This window comes from Orcinus orca, chromosome 11 (genome assembly GCF_937001465.1).
Source record: "Orcinus orca chromosome 11, mOrcOrc1.1, whole genome shotgun sequence".
NCBI lineage: Eukaryota > Metazoa > Chordata > Mammalia > Artiodactyla > Delphinidae > Orcinus > Orcinus orca.
Window position 1 is genome coordinate 86030049 of NC_064569.1, and position 17252 is coordinate 86047300.

A 17252-nucleotide genomic window follows, 5' to 3' on the forward strand; every position below is an offset into this window, starting at 1 on the left:
AAAAAATAGTACAAACAATTCCTATGTATCCATCACCCAGGTTCCTCAAATGTTAACATTTTACTATGTTTGCTTTATCCTCTTTCTCTCTCCCAATGTTTTTTGAACTGTTTAAGAAGTAAAATTTGATGTGTCCCTTTACCTCTAAATACTTTTGTGTACATTTCTTAAAAACAAAGGATTCTTTTACATAACCACAATACAATCACCAAAATCAGGAAATTAACAACTGCTAGAACACCTAATTTACACTCCTTTTTCAGTTTTCACCAATGGTCCCAATAATGTGCTTTATAGAAAAAGAAAATCCAAGATCATGCATTGCATTTAGTTACCACGTCTATAGTTCCCCTTCCTCTGAAAGAGGTTCTGAGTTTTCTTTTATATTTCATTACACTGACGTTTTCGATAAAAACAGACCAGTTATTTTGTACAATGTCCTTTTGTCTGAATTTGCTGTTTCCACGTGATTAGATTCAGGTTATGCACTTTTGGCAAGAACACCACAGGAGTGATGCTGAATTCTCCTCAGTGCATCATATCAAGAGGAACATGCTGTTGAATAGTCCCAATGTTGGAAAGGTTAACTTTGATCCTTTGGTAAAGGTGATCTGCCAGGTTTTATCACTGTAAGTTACTGTAAAAAGAAAGGGAACTACTTTGAGACTTTACTCTTTGTAGTTAATAAATATTTTTTAGGGAGCTACTTTGAGGCTATTTAAATATTCAGTTACTCCTCAAATTTCCACTAGTTTTAGTATCCATTGATGATTCCTGCCTGAATCAATCATTATGATGATGGTTGCTAAGTGGTGATTTTCTAATTCCATCATTCCTTCTACATATATTCATTAGTTGGCTTTCCACTATAAGAGCTTTCCCTTCTATTTAATCAATTAACATCAGTGTGAACTCATGGATTCTTACTTTATTCAAATGGTTATAATCTTTTACTACTGTTAATTCTTTTGATGTTCAAATTGTTCCAGCTTTGGCTGATGGATCCTGGGTGGATCCTCTGCCTTTCTGACATGTCCCGATCATTCTTTGAGCATTTCCTTGCTTTTTGGCCCAACAAGATGTTCCAGGCACACCTTGTATTTTCCCTGTTCCAACCATTTTTTCAAGAGGCCCAGGTTTCTTTTAGTGCAGAATAGTATTTTAAAACTGTGATATAATGGGAAATATATATTTGGTCTTTGTCTCTGGGTCCTGGCCCAGAGTTCCTAAAACCTTGGAATCTCAAATGAAAAATGCCTTCCATATGTTAATGAAATGGCTGGTAGCTGGGAGCCCCTTAGGTAGCTTCAGGATGGGTTTTTGTAGCCAGAAAGATCGGGCCATGGTTAGAGAGTTGGAACTTTCAGCCCCAAACCAGGGGAGAGGGACTGAAGTTTGAGTTCAATCACCGACAGCCAATGATTTAATCAGTCGTACCTATGAAATGGAATTTCCATAAAGACCTCTCAACAGTGGGTTGAGGGCTCATTCTATCCTTCTTTCTGTTCATATCTGTAACTCTCTTCAACAGTGAAAAGCATAGCTCCCAATATCCACAATATATTTACTTGTTTGCTTAATCCTAAAATGTACAGAAAGTAATTTGAGAATTATTAAGCCATGTCCCTGTGAAAAAGAAGCCTACTAACTTCAATACTTATTTTCAGTGTTTTTGCCTCTAGTCTGAGGACATAGAGTGCAAGTGTCATTCACAAGTTACTCGGGTGAGTGCTTCCTCACTCCCTTCGGCGTGGTGATGTCGTTCATTTGAAATTTGGCTTGACTGATTTTTTTTGTATTCGATTTTGGCCTCATCTACGTTGATTGTGTTTCTTTTCTTTATTTGTTCATTTGCTGTCTTGTTGAGTATGGGAAACATGCTTCCCAAAGTGAGGACTATGCAAAAGCACATTCAGAGAAGTGTCATTCTCCTGGCCAACCACCTCCCACCCCCAGTCCTTTCCACCGCATCCTGCCCAAGTCTTGTAGTTAATCAACCTAATTAGTCTCCGGTTTATCCCTCGTATGTTTCTTTTTGCTCAAATGAAAACATACTTATTTTCCCTTTCTTTTTACAAAAAAATTGGTATAGTTGTGGATCTCATTTTAAAGATCTATTACAGCAATGCATATCTCAGAAGCAAAATGAAAGTCATATTTTTACACTCTTAAAAAGCAATGCTGATCAAGTCTTAAATTAGTACTCGGTTACCTTGGTCTCAAAAAATGGAATGGGCAAAAATTGAGCTGTGAATAGAAAATAGTAGAGCTATTTTATTTTGTATATTTTAACGGAAGAAGATGTGAAATAAATCAAACATAACTAACATTTATTATGTGGCTGGATAATGGTACTCTCACTCCGTCTGAATGAAGGTCAGATGGTCACTGGTCACAGAGGTACGTGTGGTATCCTAGGAAAGAATAGGAGCTCACAAGGCCAAGGGAAAAACAGTGGTTTCCTCACTTGCTCCTGTGCTTTCAGAATATTGCCGTGTGTTGACGTTTACAGGCCAGGTTGCATGGGTTCATAGACTATGTTGTTGTTTTAACTAATGCAAACTTCATAAATGATCAAGTGACTTAAAAAGAATCTACATAGAAACTGCATAATAAATAATACTAATATATTACTAATAATAAATAATACTAATATATTACTAAATAATACTAATAATACTAAACAAATACAAGTAAACAACAAGAAAAAAGCAGGGTTAACATTTTTCCTCCTTCTAGTAACAGGTCCATGACAATAACATTGTGAGGTTTAAAAAAAATGGCAATCTAGTTAGACTTGACAAGAAATTTCAAATGCCCAAATATTTGAAATTGTCAAGAAGATATTTCAAATAGTGGATTTATACCTACTATAGTTAAAGACAATCCTAGACCAAAGTGTATATTATTATGCCTTAGTATGAAGTCATCATGATTAGAAAGACTTTTTAAAAAACTATCCTAAATTAGTGATAAGATTTTTAAAGTAAGAATAGAAAGATTTTATGCCATTAATAAATAAAATAAAACAAATTGTTTCCTCTTTATCTCATCCCTTTTCATTTTATTGATTTTCTTCCATTTGGCTAACCAACAGGAATATAGGTTTATATTATGGCAGGATTATAGGTTTAAATGATATATGCAAAAGCATTTAGCAGTGTTCTGGGCACGAGTAGGTCATTATTAAATATTAAATTAAAAAAGATGTTAGAGCCTGACAGACCTGGACCAGTTCAGACCATGGGAATCTGTACTTCTTACTGGTCAAGGGGGGAAAGCCAACTGATTCAGCCCTCCTGCCATTTCCACAGGGCCTTAATACTATCAATGGTTTCATATCATAATAAAAAGATACCTCCCACATAACAATGGCAACTTTGGGTCTTTCATTCTCAGGATTAAAATGATAATCAATCATTAAACTATCAGTTTTAAATTGCAGATAGAGTTAGACTAATTTCCACAGGAACAGAAATTTTATGTCTTTGTCACTGATAATATGCCTGGCAAACAGTGGGCACTCAATACATGTTTGTAAATTTTGAACATTCTATGTAATCACTAGGGTTTTCCAATGCTTAGCACTCTCTCTGGATGCCATATAGTGGTTCTCAACCCTGACTGTACCTTAGAAACTAATGTGAAGATTTTAAGTAATACCGATGCCTGGCCTCTGACCCAGACCAATTAAATTAGAATCTCTGCCAATGGGGCCCAGATATCAGTATTTTAAAAAGAGAACTCCAGATGATTCTAATGTGCAGCCAGGATTGAGCACCACTGGGCTAGGTTATCTACCTTCTCTCTTCACTTTACTAGCTTCTTGCTGTTTAATGAGTGTTGCTGCTTGGGAGAAACAGCACTTATACAGAATGCTGGTGAACTGTTCCATCCCCATGGAAGGATGAGCCAGCAGCTATCACACAAACACATGTATCTTTTAACTAAGGGATTCTGCTATTAGGAACGTACCACCCTATAAAGGTAGTTGCACCTGTGCATGATGCCATATTTAAAAGGTTATTAACTGCAACATAGTTTATAACAGCAAAAAGATGGGAAAATCTCAATATCTATTAATTAGGTATTGGTTAAATAAAATATTGTTTATCTACACACCGGAAACTGTTTTAAAAGAAGAAGTTTTGGGGACTTCCCTGGTGGTCCAGTGGGTAAGACTCCGAGCTCCCAATGCAGGGGGCCCGGGTTCGATCTGTATTTGGGGAACTAGACCCTGCATGCATGCCGCAACTAAGAGTCCGCATGCTGCAAATAAAAGATCCCGCATGCTGCAACTAAGACCTGGCACGGCATAAATAAATAAATACATACATACATACATATTCTAAAATTTTTAAAAATTAAAGGAAAAGTGCTTAACACAGCATGTGGCACATACTAAGTGCTCAATAAATTTTTTTTTTTTAAGTTATTTTTCCCCCTTTGGTAGTATGTATAGAATGCTACTATTTTATTTTATTTTAATTTTGTATTGTATTATGGTTAGAACACTTAACATGACATCTACCCTCTTAAATTGTTAAGTGTACAATACAGTATAGTTAGCTACAGGCAAAATGATGTGTAGCAGATTTCTAGAACTTACTCATCTTGCATAATTGAAACTTTATGTCTGTTGATTAGCAATTTCCCATTTCCCCTTCTCCTCCTGTGTGTTTTTTAATTGGTTAAAAAATATATTTTTTAAATTATTTATTCATTTAATTTAAAAAATATGTTTGTATACACAGAGAATATTTCTGTAATACCTAAGAAACTAATAAATAACAATAACATTGGTGGCCTCTGGGAGGTAAATTGGTGGGCTGGGGGAATAAGATGGAGACTTTTCACTATCTACCTCTTGGTATCTTTTGAATTAAAAAAATTTTTGAATGTATACCTGTTTTTTTTACTGAAATTGTTTTTAATGAGGAAAACAAGATGGCTGTGGTCACATGACTATGTAGTTATGACAAACAAAATTGTATTTTTTTTAAATCCTAAAAGAAGAAATAAAAGAATAGTTAATAAGTAACAAACTGTAAACTCTTCTTGAATAGAGACCAAGTTTTCTCCACAACTTGGGTACCTCAGAATGTCTACCAATGTGCACTGTCCGGAGTAAATGCTCAGCCAGGTGTTAAGTTGGCTACCATATTTTTTTCTTGAAAAGCTACTGTAGCATTAAAAAGATGTTTTTGAGAACTCTTATCATCTGAATTATTTTTTAAATTATTTCCTCATTTTCCACATGTATATATTTCCACACAGCTGCCACAATTATATACATTCTTTTGCATGCATGTAAAGTTTTTGCATGTAAAGTTATCCTGCATAACTTTACAATATTTTTGATAATGAAAATTTGAATGCCTGCAAAAACCTTTTTCTTTTGATATGTCATAGCTACTGTAAATCACTACTGGGCATGTGGCATTTTGCAAGAATTGAATTGGTTTGTAGAAATTTAATGGATTTCACTGACATACACTATGCCTGCTTCCACTGTCATGGAAGTTCTAAATTTTGGAATCCTCATAGGATACACTGGGTAGCTATTAAAAATGAATATTTACTAATATGAAAAGATGCCCATGATACATGAAATGATGTTGTGATTTTTGATCCCATTTTTGCTTAAAGACATAATATTTGTAAATGTACGTCTCTGGTTTTAAGTAAACGGGAGAGGAGGAGATGCTGTACCTTGCCCCGCGCGCCTTACCTGCGCCGGCTTGAGCACTAAAGTGTTGCCTGCTGCCAAGCACGCGGCGCTCTTCCACGCCAGCATCATCAGCGGGTAGTTCCAGGGGATGATAATAGCACAGACACTGCCGGGGAAGAAAGAGACATCCTCAGTCCTCTCGAACTAACACAAGTCACTCAGAAGCGCTCTCCTTGTCTTACCCCAGTGGCTCCTTCCTGGTGAAGGTCAGATTGCGATTTGGACGGGCCTGGTTGATGGGAATTGTAGAACCCTAAAGAATGAAAAAGGTTGATACTATTTTACTAATTTCAGTGGTTAAACTTAACGAATCCATTTTCCGTCTGCCTCTCTTGCTTTTTCTTAGCTGATATTAAAAAAGCAGTGTTCAATTGATGAGAAATACATCTACACCTAAAAAGGAACTGCTATGTCTTTCTCAAAAGAACTGAGACACAGGAGAAAAAAAACCATAATTCTAATTTAATCGCCTCCATTCCCAATTTCTTGGCATGGCAGAGAAGGTTAACTGCCTGAGCAATATCCATTCTCCCCTCCGTTCTTAGTAACAGAAACCCTATATTAATAATGGGAATGGCAACGCGCCCGGATAAACTACTACGTTCCCCAGTTTCCACAGCAGATGGGGATGGCCAATGGAAGACGTAAGCACAAAGCACTGAAAGGGGAACACGCTTTAAAGTAGGCTGACTCAGCTTGGACAAGTGCTCTTTTACTCTCCCCCTCACTCTCACTCTTTCCTTCTTCCTTCTCAGAATGTTGCTAAAAAGGCTGGCACTGCAGTGGTTATCATGAGACCAAGAGGCAGCCATGAGGGTAGAGATCATATGGTATAAGGACGCCCCGGCAAAGAAAGAGCAGGAATATTTATCTCACACACTGGACTTGAGTGCCTGCTTTGGACTCTTGAAAGTGAGATAAAAACAAACTTCTTAGTTGGGTTTTCTATTATACGCAGCCAAATCTGATCCCAACTGATTCATGACAGTAGTCTTTTAACTGAAGCTATACATCTGTTTTGCCACATAAAATATTATTGCTGTTACTAACACAAGTAAGCGTACAGTCTCTTATCTGAAACCCTTGGGGCCAGGTGTGTTTTGCGATTCAGAATTTTTTGACTTTAGAAACATAATATAATGTATATACCTTATACAATGTTATTATATCTATAACCTCCAATAAGGTCTGGGGAAGCCCCCCATAATCAAGCATATTAATATTTATTCAGTGAAATATATGAACATTCACTCTAAGTGATATGAATAGAGATTATAGACTCATCTTGGTTCAGGTCAGGTTTTGGCGCCAAAGGAGTCTGAACCAATCAAACAAATCAATTTTCAGGCTTCACAGCCATTTGGATTTCATAATTGAGGATGAAGGATGGACTTGAACTGCTCTTACTAAATACTTACATATGTATGATTTTGTGGCTGAACAATAATAAAAACGACATTTATGTGCAAGACCTACTATGGTGCAGACTTTAATCCTGTAGTATATAAACACGTGTTTCTAATCCTCATAACTTGCAAGGTATGGATTATTGTGACCATTTTACAGATGAGGAAAGTAAGGCACAGAGATGTAAATAACTTTAACAACAATAGCTGGTAAGTGTCAAAGCTGAGGCTTGGAACCAGTTCTCTCTGACTCTGTATTAATGGTGTTGGCGGCAATGTGCCCAGATAAAATATTATGTTTCCCAGTCTCCTCAGCAGAGACAGCCAGTGGGAGATGTAAGCACAAGGGACAGGAGGATCGGAATGCTTTTTAAAGTCCTTTACCTTTCTCCCTCTTCCCCACTTCCTCCTTGCTGCTGGGAATGTGGCTGTGATGGCTCGTGCTTCAATGGTTACCATGAGTCTACGAGTGGCATGCATTCTTTTGTTTGCTGCAAGCCCTATTTCCCTTCTGTATCCCAATACCAAAGCCACGTATAGTTGCCATTTATCATCACACATGTAATATTTATTTTCTTGTAGAAAAAAGGAAGTGGAAATTTTTATTGAACTCATGTCTTTAAAATCTTGTTCTTATAACCAGTCTGCATAGCCCATCTATGTTAGCTCTCTGACCTCTATAGGTATTTGAGTTTTCAATTCCTCCATGATACCAGGCTTCTCTCTATATGCCAACAAGACTGTTAGATGCTCTCAAGAGCATTAGATTTTAGGTTCAGAAAATCTTGAGCTCAAATCCTAGCTCTATGGTTTACTTACTATGTGACCATAGGTAAGTCATTCATCGTCCTCAAGCCTCAATTTCCTCACCTGTAATAAGAGTTAATAGCTATCCACCTCCCTCAGATGATTGTTATAAGGATAAGATGAGAAAACCTACATAAGGGTGGCTCTGACAAAGTGTCTTTACAGACTAATAAACATTCGTCCCTTTTCCTCTTGGAATGACCTACATGGAGACAAACAACATTTGCACTTACTTGAATTTTGTCACACCAGCCAGCAAAATACCTGAATGTTTGCACAGACATTCCAATGTGAGTCTTCAGAGCCAAGGTGTAGACAGCCCCTGAATCAAGGGCTTCAATGGTCGCCAGCTCTTCTTGGTTCTCTTCCAGTAGGTCTGCTAGTCTGTATGCATAAAGAAATTCATTCAACAAGTATTGAGTCTCTACTGCATTTAACGCATCATCCTAAGGGCTGAGAACTCAGAGGTGAACACAAATGAACCAGGTCTCTGTCCTCATGGAGAACATGGTCTAGTAGGGAAGACAGACATTCAACAAAAAATTTCATTAATGATTTGTTTTAAGAGTTATAATGAAGAAGCAGAGGGTGTTGGAAGTCTGTATCATTTGCATCATAGATGTATAAGCAGTAACATAGTGATTGAGCCACAGTAATCCAAGGAGATCAATGACAGAAAACAGTGGGAATGTGGATAGTTCATGAATATACTGCGAGATGTTAGGGGGCAAACCACACTCCTAGAGAACCCAGGAACACTTGAGGATTTCTGGTTGGGACAGAAATATTTCCAACACTAGATGAAAAGGACAAAGACAGAAAAACATGGAGTGAATGATAAACACTGCAACAGGTTTCTGTTTGGTGTCTAGTTTCTTTGGGAAGATAAGTACAGGACTGTCTAATGACTATGAAATAGTCCAAGTTCATCTTTTGTGTTCACCTCTTCCATTTGTTTTCCTTCCTTCCTTTAGTGGTTCTGAGATGTTCCTTTTGGACCATTCCAAAGTCAGGCTTGAAATCCTCCTCCCTAATGTTTCTTTCAGATCCTGTTCAAAGAAATCTTTGGACAAAGTCAGCTATTTGGCTTTTAGTAAGTAGAAAACTGAATTTATGATCGAATCTGATTACTCTTGGCATACTCAGCTACCGATTTATAATACCCTTTCCAGGCCTTAGTGTTTTTCCCCCTTGCTTCTACTCCCTACACATGAAGTAGACTTAAAATGTCCCTTTGGAAACAGCAGGGTGCTGGATGTTCTCCATGTGCTCTCGTCTCCACCTTGCTCTGTGATCCCTGGAGGATGACCTTTATAGACTACATCACTGGCTCCCGTGCTCTCTCACTGGGCATAGCTAATGAGGGGCCAGTGGGAGGCACCCCCAAGAGACTGGCGAACTGGAGGATAAAATGGTCTGGGATTTGAATCCTCCGGTTGCCTCAGCGATGGGCTGTAGACCAGCAGATGCTGCGTCCCTCTACCCAAACCCGCTGTAGTGTGGTCTTCTCCTACAGCTATAGATCTTACCTGATTCTAGTAACAGCTCCTTCCTCTGTCCCTTCAGGCCTTGGAGTAAGAGCACCTTCCCCCTGTTCTACCCCTGCCTGGGTGCTTCATTATCCTTTGATGGATTCCCTTGACTTTGCTCACATCTTTACAAATACATAGTCCTTTACTAAACTTCTTCTGGTACAGGGACGCTGACTGAAACAAGCAACAGTACAAAAATCAGGAACTCATATATATCGGATTTTATAGGATGCAAGGAACAAAAGATGTGCTATATAACAGGTGCATGCTAGAATGTTTTGAAGAAAATTTTAAAATCTTGGCAATCTAGTCAGTATCCAAAGGCCACAGGCTGTGTCCTTAAAAATCGTACCTGTACATCAATATTCCTCTTTCTCGTGCATTCATTCTTCCCCATTCACCATTTTCAAAAGCATCTTTGGCTGCTGCCACTGCTTTATCAACATCCACCAAAGAGGCATAGGATACTTTGCATATCGTCTATTTCAAGGTAGGAAAAAATAGGTTCTAGGTTATCTATATATGGAGATATGCAATTATGTTTCTTGGGATTCATTATTATACTATAAAATTCAAAGAATTTTTATGATGGAAAATCAATACTTCCAGTAATAGAGTAAAGAAAAAGAAACAATTTTAACATGAAAATTATGAGCCTAAAATTTAGTACTTCGCATGTCACACTACACTATGAGAAGACACATTTAGAAAACTGTATTTCTTCTCTTGCCTTGGGGAAGCGGAATTTCTCACCACGAGCTTGCAAAGTCTGAGATTTTTTTTTCACACATATAGCTTTATGGGGAATCGTGCTTCTGATGTGTATAGGTATAGTGATCCATCTAAATTCATCATAAATATTCATTCTTTAAAGTTGGTTACTGTAGTTAACAACAGCCAGTACCAGAAATGAATAGTTGAAAGAAAGGCATGAGGTACATTTATATTAAGTGCTCAGGGTCAGAGTAATAGAATACGTAACTTTTTAAGACTGTTTTATAACAGTGTATAGATGAAAAAAATCCATGATCGGTGGTCACTACACACGCTAAGAAATTACTCACAGATCCATCTGTTGGGTTGATGGTGTCATAAGTCTTTCCATCATCGGCATCTGTGAACTGTCCATTTATGAAGCACTGATATGGCATTTTTACTGTCATTTCATTGACCTCCTTTGAAACCTAAGAGAGAGAATTATATTAATAGATTCAATGGATTTCTGTGCGTATGCATTTGATACCAAATAGCAATAAAGAAGCTTATTCACTAATGCAGAGGGAGGCGTTAAGTCAATGGGATTCTAGTGCTGACTGTCCAGAAAAGACAAGCATGTGTAATATTTAGGCCTCATGATGCTTAGATTGGCCATTGAGACAGGAGGTCAGCTTCTGGGATCACCGAAGTACTCTAGGGGGAGCTTTATAAAGATCTGTTTTCTTCCTCATAGAGATGAAATATGACTCAGAGGACCTCAAGATAATGGAAACACCACCATCTAGTGGCAACATCTGTGGAGTGCACCAACTACTGTCATTCGAAGTTTTGAAATTGCCTGTCAATAAGTTTCCTTTTACACTGGTGCCATTTTAAGTTTTCTTTCCAGTGTTCTTCCCCATTTTCACTTTCCCTCTCTTACATATGTGTTACTTAAATTGTACTCTCTACTATTAGCTGGCAAGTGAATTTAGATTAGTCCATTAACCTCTATAAATCTCAGTTTTTTCAACAATAAAATGGGGATAATATACCTGCTTCATACAGTTATTAAGAGACATAATTAAAATTATATATGTGAAAGAGCATTATTGGCATAAGATCACACATCAATGAAGGCATTAAAAAGGAAATTTAATGATTTCAGAAATTATTTTACATAGAGAAATTGATGATGCCTAGAGAAGAAACAAAAAATAGCAAGAGGGTAGCTTGCTGCTCATCACCAGTAAGTAGAGAAATACAAATAAAAACTACAATCAGGTACCACCTCACACGGGTCAGAATGGCCATCATTAAACAGTCTACAAATAACAAATGCTGGAGAGGATGTGGAGAAAAGGGAACCCTCCTCCACTGTTGGTGGGAATTATATTGGTGCAGCCACTATGGAAAACGGTATGGAGGTTCCTTAAAAAACTAAAAATAGAGTTGCCATATGATCCAGCAATCCCACTCCTGGGCATATATCCAGACAAAACTCTAAATTTGAGAAGATACACGCACCCCAATGTTCATAGCAGCACTATTTACATAGCCAAGACATGGAAACAACCTAAATGTCCATCAACAGATGAATGGATAAAGAAGATGTGGCATATATATATACATATACATACAAACAATGGAATACTACTCAGCCATAAAAAAAGCAATGTGCAATAACTGAAATTTTACAAGTCACTGGAGAGGTTCAACAGTAGATTCAAGCAGGCAGAAGAAAGAATTAGCAAGCCAGACAATGGGTCAATAGAGATATCCAGTCTGAAAATAGGAAGGAAAAAGAATTTAAAAAATGAATAGAGGGACTTCCCTGGTGGTCCAGTGGGTAAGATGCTGCACTGCCAATGGAGGGGGCCCGGGTTCAATCCCTGGTTGGGGAGCTAGATCCCACATGCATGCTGCAACTAAGAGTTCGCATGCCACAACTAAAGATCCCACGTGCCGCAACGAAGACCCAGCGCAGCCAAAATAAATTTTAAAAATAAATAAATATTTTAAAAAAATGAATAGAGCCTTAGAAGCCTGCAGGACACCATCAAATGTACCAACACATGCATAATGAGAGTCCCAGGAACGAGTGGAGAAGAGGAGAGGGGCAGAAAGAATATTTGAAGAAATAACGGCTGAAAATGTCCCAAATTTGATGAAAAACATTAGTCTGCACGTCCGAGAAGCTCAATAAACTCCAAGTAGAAAAATCTCAGAGATCCATCTTAAACACATCATATAAAAATGGTCAAGAGCCAAAGAGGGAATCTTGAAAGCCGCAAGGGAGGAGCAACTCATCACATAAAAGGGATCCTCAATGAAATTAACAGATGACTTATCCTCAGAAACCACGGAGGCCAGAAAGCAATAGGATGATATATTCATAGTGCTGAAAGAGACTGTCAACCGAAAATTCCACATACAGCAAAAACACCCTCCAAGAACAAAGGAGAAATTAAGTCATTCCCAAATGAATGAAACTAGCACATTGCTAGCACATGAACATTGCTTGCACATGAACATTGCTAGCACACTGCCTTTCAAAAAGTACTAAAAAGTGTCCTTCTGGCAGAAATGGAAGGACACTAGACAGTAATTTAAATCTACATGAAGAAATAAAGAACACTGACAAAGGTAAATATAAGTCAGTATAAATGTATTTTTGTTTTTAAACCCTTTTCTTCTTCTATCTGATTTGAAAGACAACTGCATAAAGCAATAATTATAAAACTATGTTGGTGGGTTTATAATGTATAAAGATGTATTTGTATGACAGTAATAGCACAAATAAGGGGGCAGGGAGCAGAGCTATACTGTAGCAAATTTTTTCTACACTATTGATATTGAGTTGGTATTAATCTGAGGTAGAATGTTTTAAGAAAAACGTCTCTTGAAATCCTCAAGGCAACCATTAAGGAAATAAAAATATATAGCAAAAGAGATTAAACTGGCATACTAGACAATATCCATGTAACAAAAAAGAGAGCAGTAAAGGAGTAGAGGAGCAAAAAAGGCATAAAACAAGACATATAGAAGCCCAAGTGGCAAAAGAACAAACAGATTAATTGGACTTAATCAAATTTTAAAACTTTTGTGTGTTAAAGGACACTATCAAAAAAGTGAAAAGAAAACCCACAGAAAGGGACAAAATATTTACAAATAATAAATCTGATTAGGGTCTAGTATCCAAAATATACTAAGGTCTCCTACAACTCAAAAATTAAAAAGACAAATATCCCAGTTAAAAAAGAAGCAAAGGATTTGAGGGAATTCCCTGGTGGTCCAGTGGTTAGGACTGGGTGTCCTCACTTCCAGCGGCCTGGGTTCCATCCCTGGTCAGGGAACTAAGATCTTACAAGCTGCTTGGTGAGGCCAAAAAAACCAAACCAAACCAAAACAAAAGAAACAACAACAATGACAAAAAAAACCCCCAAAACAGGTGAAATATTTGAATAGGTATTTCTCTAAAGAAGACATACAAGTGGCCAATAAGCACATGAAAAGATGTTTATCATTAGTCATTAGGGAAATGTAAATCAAAACCAGAACAAGATGTCACTTCACACCTGCTAGAACAGCTGAAAGAGAAAAGACAGACAATAGCATATGTTGGTGAGGACATGAAGAAATTAGGAGCTTCCTACATTGCTACTGGCATTGTAAAATGGTGTAGTCACTTTGGAAAGCAGATGGGCAGTTCCTCAAAAAGTTAAACATAGAGTTACTATATGACTCATCAATTCCACTTCTAGATATTTACCCAAGAGAACTGAGAACATATGTTCACACAAAAACTTATACATGAATTTTCATAACAGCATTATTTATAATAGCCCAAAAGTAGAAACAGTCCAAATGTACATCAACTGAGGAAAGGATAAACAAAATGTAGTTTATCCACACAATGGACTATTACTTGGCCAGGAAAAAGGAATGAAGTGATAATCTACTCTACAATACGGATGAACCTTGAACACATTATGCTAAGTGAAAGAAGCCAGCTGCAAAAGGCCACTTATTACCTAATTCCATTTATATGAAATGTCTAGAATAGGCAAATCCACAGAAACTGAAAGTAAATTAGAGAGGAGAGCAGAGAATGACTGCCAAGGGATACAGGGTTTCTTTTTAGGAGGTGATAAAAATGTTCCATAAACAGATAGTGGTGATGGTTGTACAACTCGGTGAAATACTAAAAAACAATGAATTATACATTTTATTTTATTTTATTTTATTTATTTATTTTTTTTGCGGTATGTGGGCCTCTTACTGTTGTGGCGTCTCCCGTTGCGGAGCACAGGCTCCGGATGCGCAGGCTCAGCGGCCATGGCTCACGGGCCCAGCCGCTCCGCGGCACGTGGGATCCTCCCGGACCAGGGCACGAACCCGCGTCCCCTGCATTGGCAGGTGGACACTCAACCACTGTGCCACCAGTGAAGCCCGAATTATACATTTTAAAAGGGTGAAATGTATGGTATCTGAATTATAATCTCAATAAAACGGTCATTTTAAAAAGGTTGTAAATGTAAAAACAAATGGATGAAAGGTACAGCATTCTTTTACAGTACGAAGGTCTTAACGATTTAGGTTTTCAACACCATGGACAGGCTTACATAATCCACCACTAGCTCCGCTTCTCGATCTTCTCCTCTCAGTTTCCTCACGACTTTTTGGATGAAGTCTTCAAACTTGGTGGCCATATAAACATCCTCAGTCTGTAACTGAAGTCCTCCACATTTCTGTCTTATCTCTTCAACCAGCCTGAAAGGAAGAACCAGCTCATGTTACTTACATTTTTAAAAGAGTTTAGAGGGACTGTGATTACATTTAACGTGCTTTGAAGTAGGACGTATGTCACATGCCTATTTATATCCCATGAGATCTTCTATGATAATAATCAGAGAAATTGATAAGATTGGGAGAAAAAAATTTTTAAAGCGGTCTTGAAGGACAGTGGCAATTATTAAACTTTTTATTTATGTCTTAAAAATTTTATTTATTTTTGGCTGTATCGCATGGCACGTGGGATCTTAGTTCCCCGACCAGGGATCGAACCTGCACCCCCTGCATTGGAAGTGCGGAGTCTTAACCACTGGACTGCCAGGGAAGTCCCAGCAATTTTTTTTATACATGACTAGAAATACAAGAAATCAAGGCAAAGACATTTTAATTACTTGCAAGCAAGATGATAAAGGGCACATAAAATCAGTTTCTTTCCTTTCAAAATACTCAAGGAATAAGAAATAAGGAAATTTTCTGAACTATGACGATTATAAGAAACCAAAGTCATACCGTAGAATATTTTTTCTAGATCCTGTGAAACAATAAAACAAACATTTGTTTGTATTACATGGCTAAGATAGGTACTAAATAGAACCATCGGGAAGGTTAATATAATTTGTAAAGTCCTTTTCAACCCTTTGATTTTTCACTGTTAATTTTTCAAATCATAGCTCTAATTTGACATTTCTTGAGTAGCAAAGGTGTACCAGACAGAGGTGTACTAGAAAGCTCACCACAGGGGTTGCTCAGCCATTTATTCCCTAAGAGAGATGAGGTGCCTTGGTAGTCCAAGCTAATAATATCAGACGATTATGGTAAGTCAGACACTCAAACAGGAAATGGGTAACTCCTGCAGCAGTATCTTGTTAGCAAAAAACTAGTGTTAAAAGTACAATGTTGAAATCTTTAGCTGAGCAAATGAGAAGGTTCTGGGAACTCATGAACCATAGCTGAGAAATCTGTAACTTGAGGAACCAAAACTTTTAACTTCTGATAATGATATTTGCTCTTGAGAGGATTGTTTTTGATGATTGGAATAAAAAAGATCCACGAATGAAGGGACTTTGTCTTGTTCATGACTGTATCCCCAGTGCAAAAAACTGTTCCTGATGTCATAAATGTTCAATACATTTTGTTAAATACATGAATGAATAAATAAATAAATAGACAGAATGTTCATCAAGAACACTTGCTTTGCCGACATGAAGGATTGTCAAGAGGAGTTTACCTTGTTTATTTAGTAAATGGCCTCAAAGAAAAAGCACCTCTGCAAGACTCGCCACTGTTAGGATCCTGGTCTGCTCTTCATGCCACAGAGGGTGGCTTTCTAGTCCTCTAGCCCTTTCTACTTGTTTGAAACCTCTGTAGAGAAATTCTGACTGTAGAGTGATTACCCTTACTCTTGCAAGAAGTCTGGCAATCCTCATTCTAGATATATCATACCGGGTAACTCAGGGAGATAGGAGAAAAAGATTAGGGGTAAGCATAATCAGTGTAAGGTATCCTTTTAGGTGAGACTATATAGAGAAATCCCTTTTAACATTCTCACTCAGAACTTCCCAATTCTAACTGGAGGAGAATCAACTAAGAAATATGAAGACAGATTTTTAAATGAAACAAATAATTAGAAGGGTTGCTTTCTAGGTGTAGAGTAAATATGAAAATAACTCCTGGTTAGCAACGAAGAGAAGGGAACAAATACATGTATTTGACCATGGAAACAAACAAACCAAAAAAGATGAAGAAAAGAGAAATACAGTAGATGGGTACAATAGAGTGATAACAACCAGTACAAAGGATTTCGATTTGATTTTCAAAGTCAAGGTCAAAGTCAAAATCCCTGGTGGAGGGGTATGAGTCAGTAAGGTGGTGGTTTTACCTGACAACATCCATTGAGCTTGCTCCAGATTTAAAGAAGTCTGTTGAATCTTCAATAACAGGGACGTTGCTTAAAATTCCAACCCAGATGACCTGCACAAGGGAAACTTTTATGAGGGAGCTGCCATGTAGAACACTGTGGCAGAGACTAGTTAGCTTCTCACCAAACCTACTTCTTTTCCTGGATTGATTACAATTCTCAGCATCTCTTCAAGTTAGAGGCGGCCGTGTGACTGACTTCTAGCCGGTGAATATGAATATAAGTGACCTGTACTCCCAGACTTGTCCCATGAAAAACCTCCTTCACACAGTGCTCTGTGTTCTTGTGCTCTTCTTGGCTGTCTGGGATGGAGATGACCCCCAGCAGGACCTTGAAGATAGCCCAGCCTGGGTTCCTGCTTGACTCCA

At 37.7% G+C, this 17252-nt stretch overlaps 1 protein-coding gene and 1 non-coding gene across 3 annotated transcripts in view; one reads left to right on the forward strand and one right to left on the reverse strand.

Annotated features, from left to right (window-relative positions):
• The window catches only part of ALDH1L2 (aldehyde dehydrogenase 1 family member L2), a 56011-nt gene that overhangs the window by 16404 nt on the left and 22355 nt on the right, over positions 1 to 17252 (reverse strand). For both annotated transcript variants that reach the window (XR_007470342.1, XM_004269433.4), the window contains exons 9-15: positions 16846 to 16937; positions 14798 to 14945; positions 10541 to 10660; positions 9829 to 9956; positions 8178 to 8328; positions 5914 to 5984; positions 5732 to 5837 (exon numbers count right to left, since the gene is read on the reverse strand). Coding sequence is in view for 1 of the 2 variants with exons in the window: in XM_004269433.4 (XP_004269481.2) it covers positions 5732 to 5837; positions 5914 to 5984; positions 8178 to 8328; positions 9829 to 9956; positions 10541 to 10660; positions 14798 to 14945; positions 16846 to 16937 (816 nt within the window). In the remaining variant the exon portion in view is untranslated. The remainder of the gene's footprint in view (positions 1 to 5731; positions 5838 to 5913; positions 5985 to 8177; positions 8329 to 9828; positions 9957 to 10540; positions 10661 to 14797; positions 14946 to 16845; positions 16938 to 17252) is intronic.
• TRNAG-GCC (transfer RNA glycine (anticodon GCC)) lies at positions 12004 to 12076 on the forward strand. The gene has a single exon. It is a non-coding gene; the product is annotated as a tRNA-Gly (tRNA).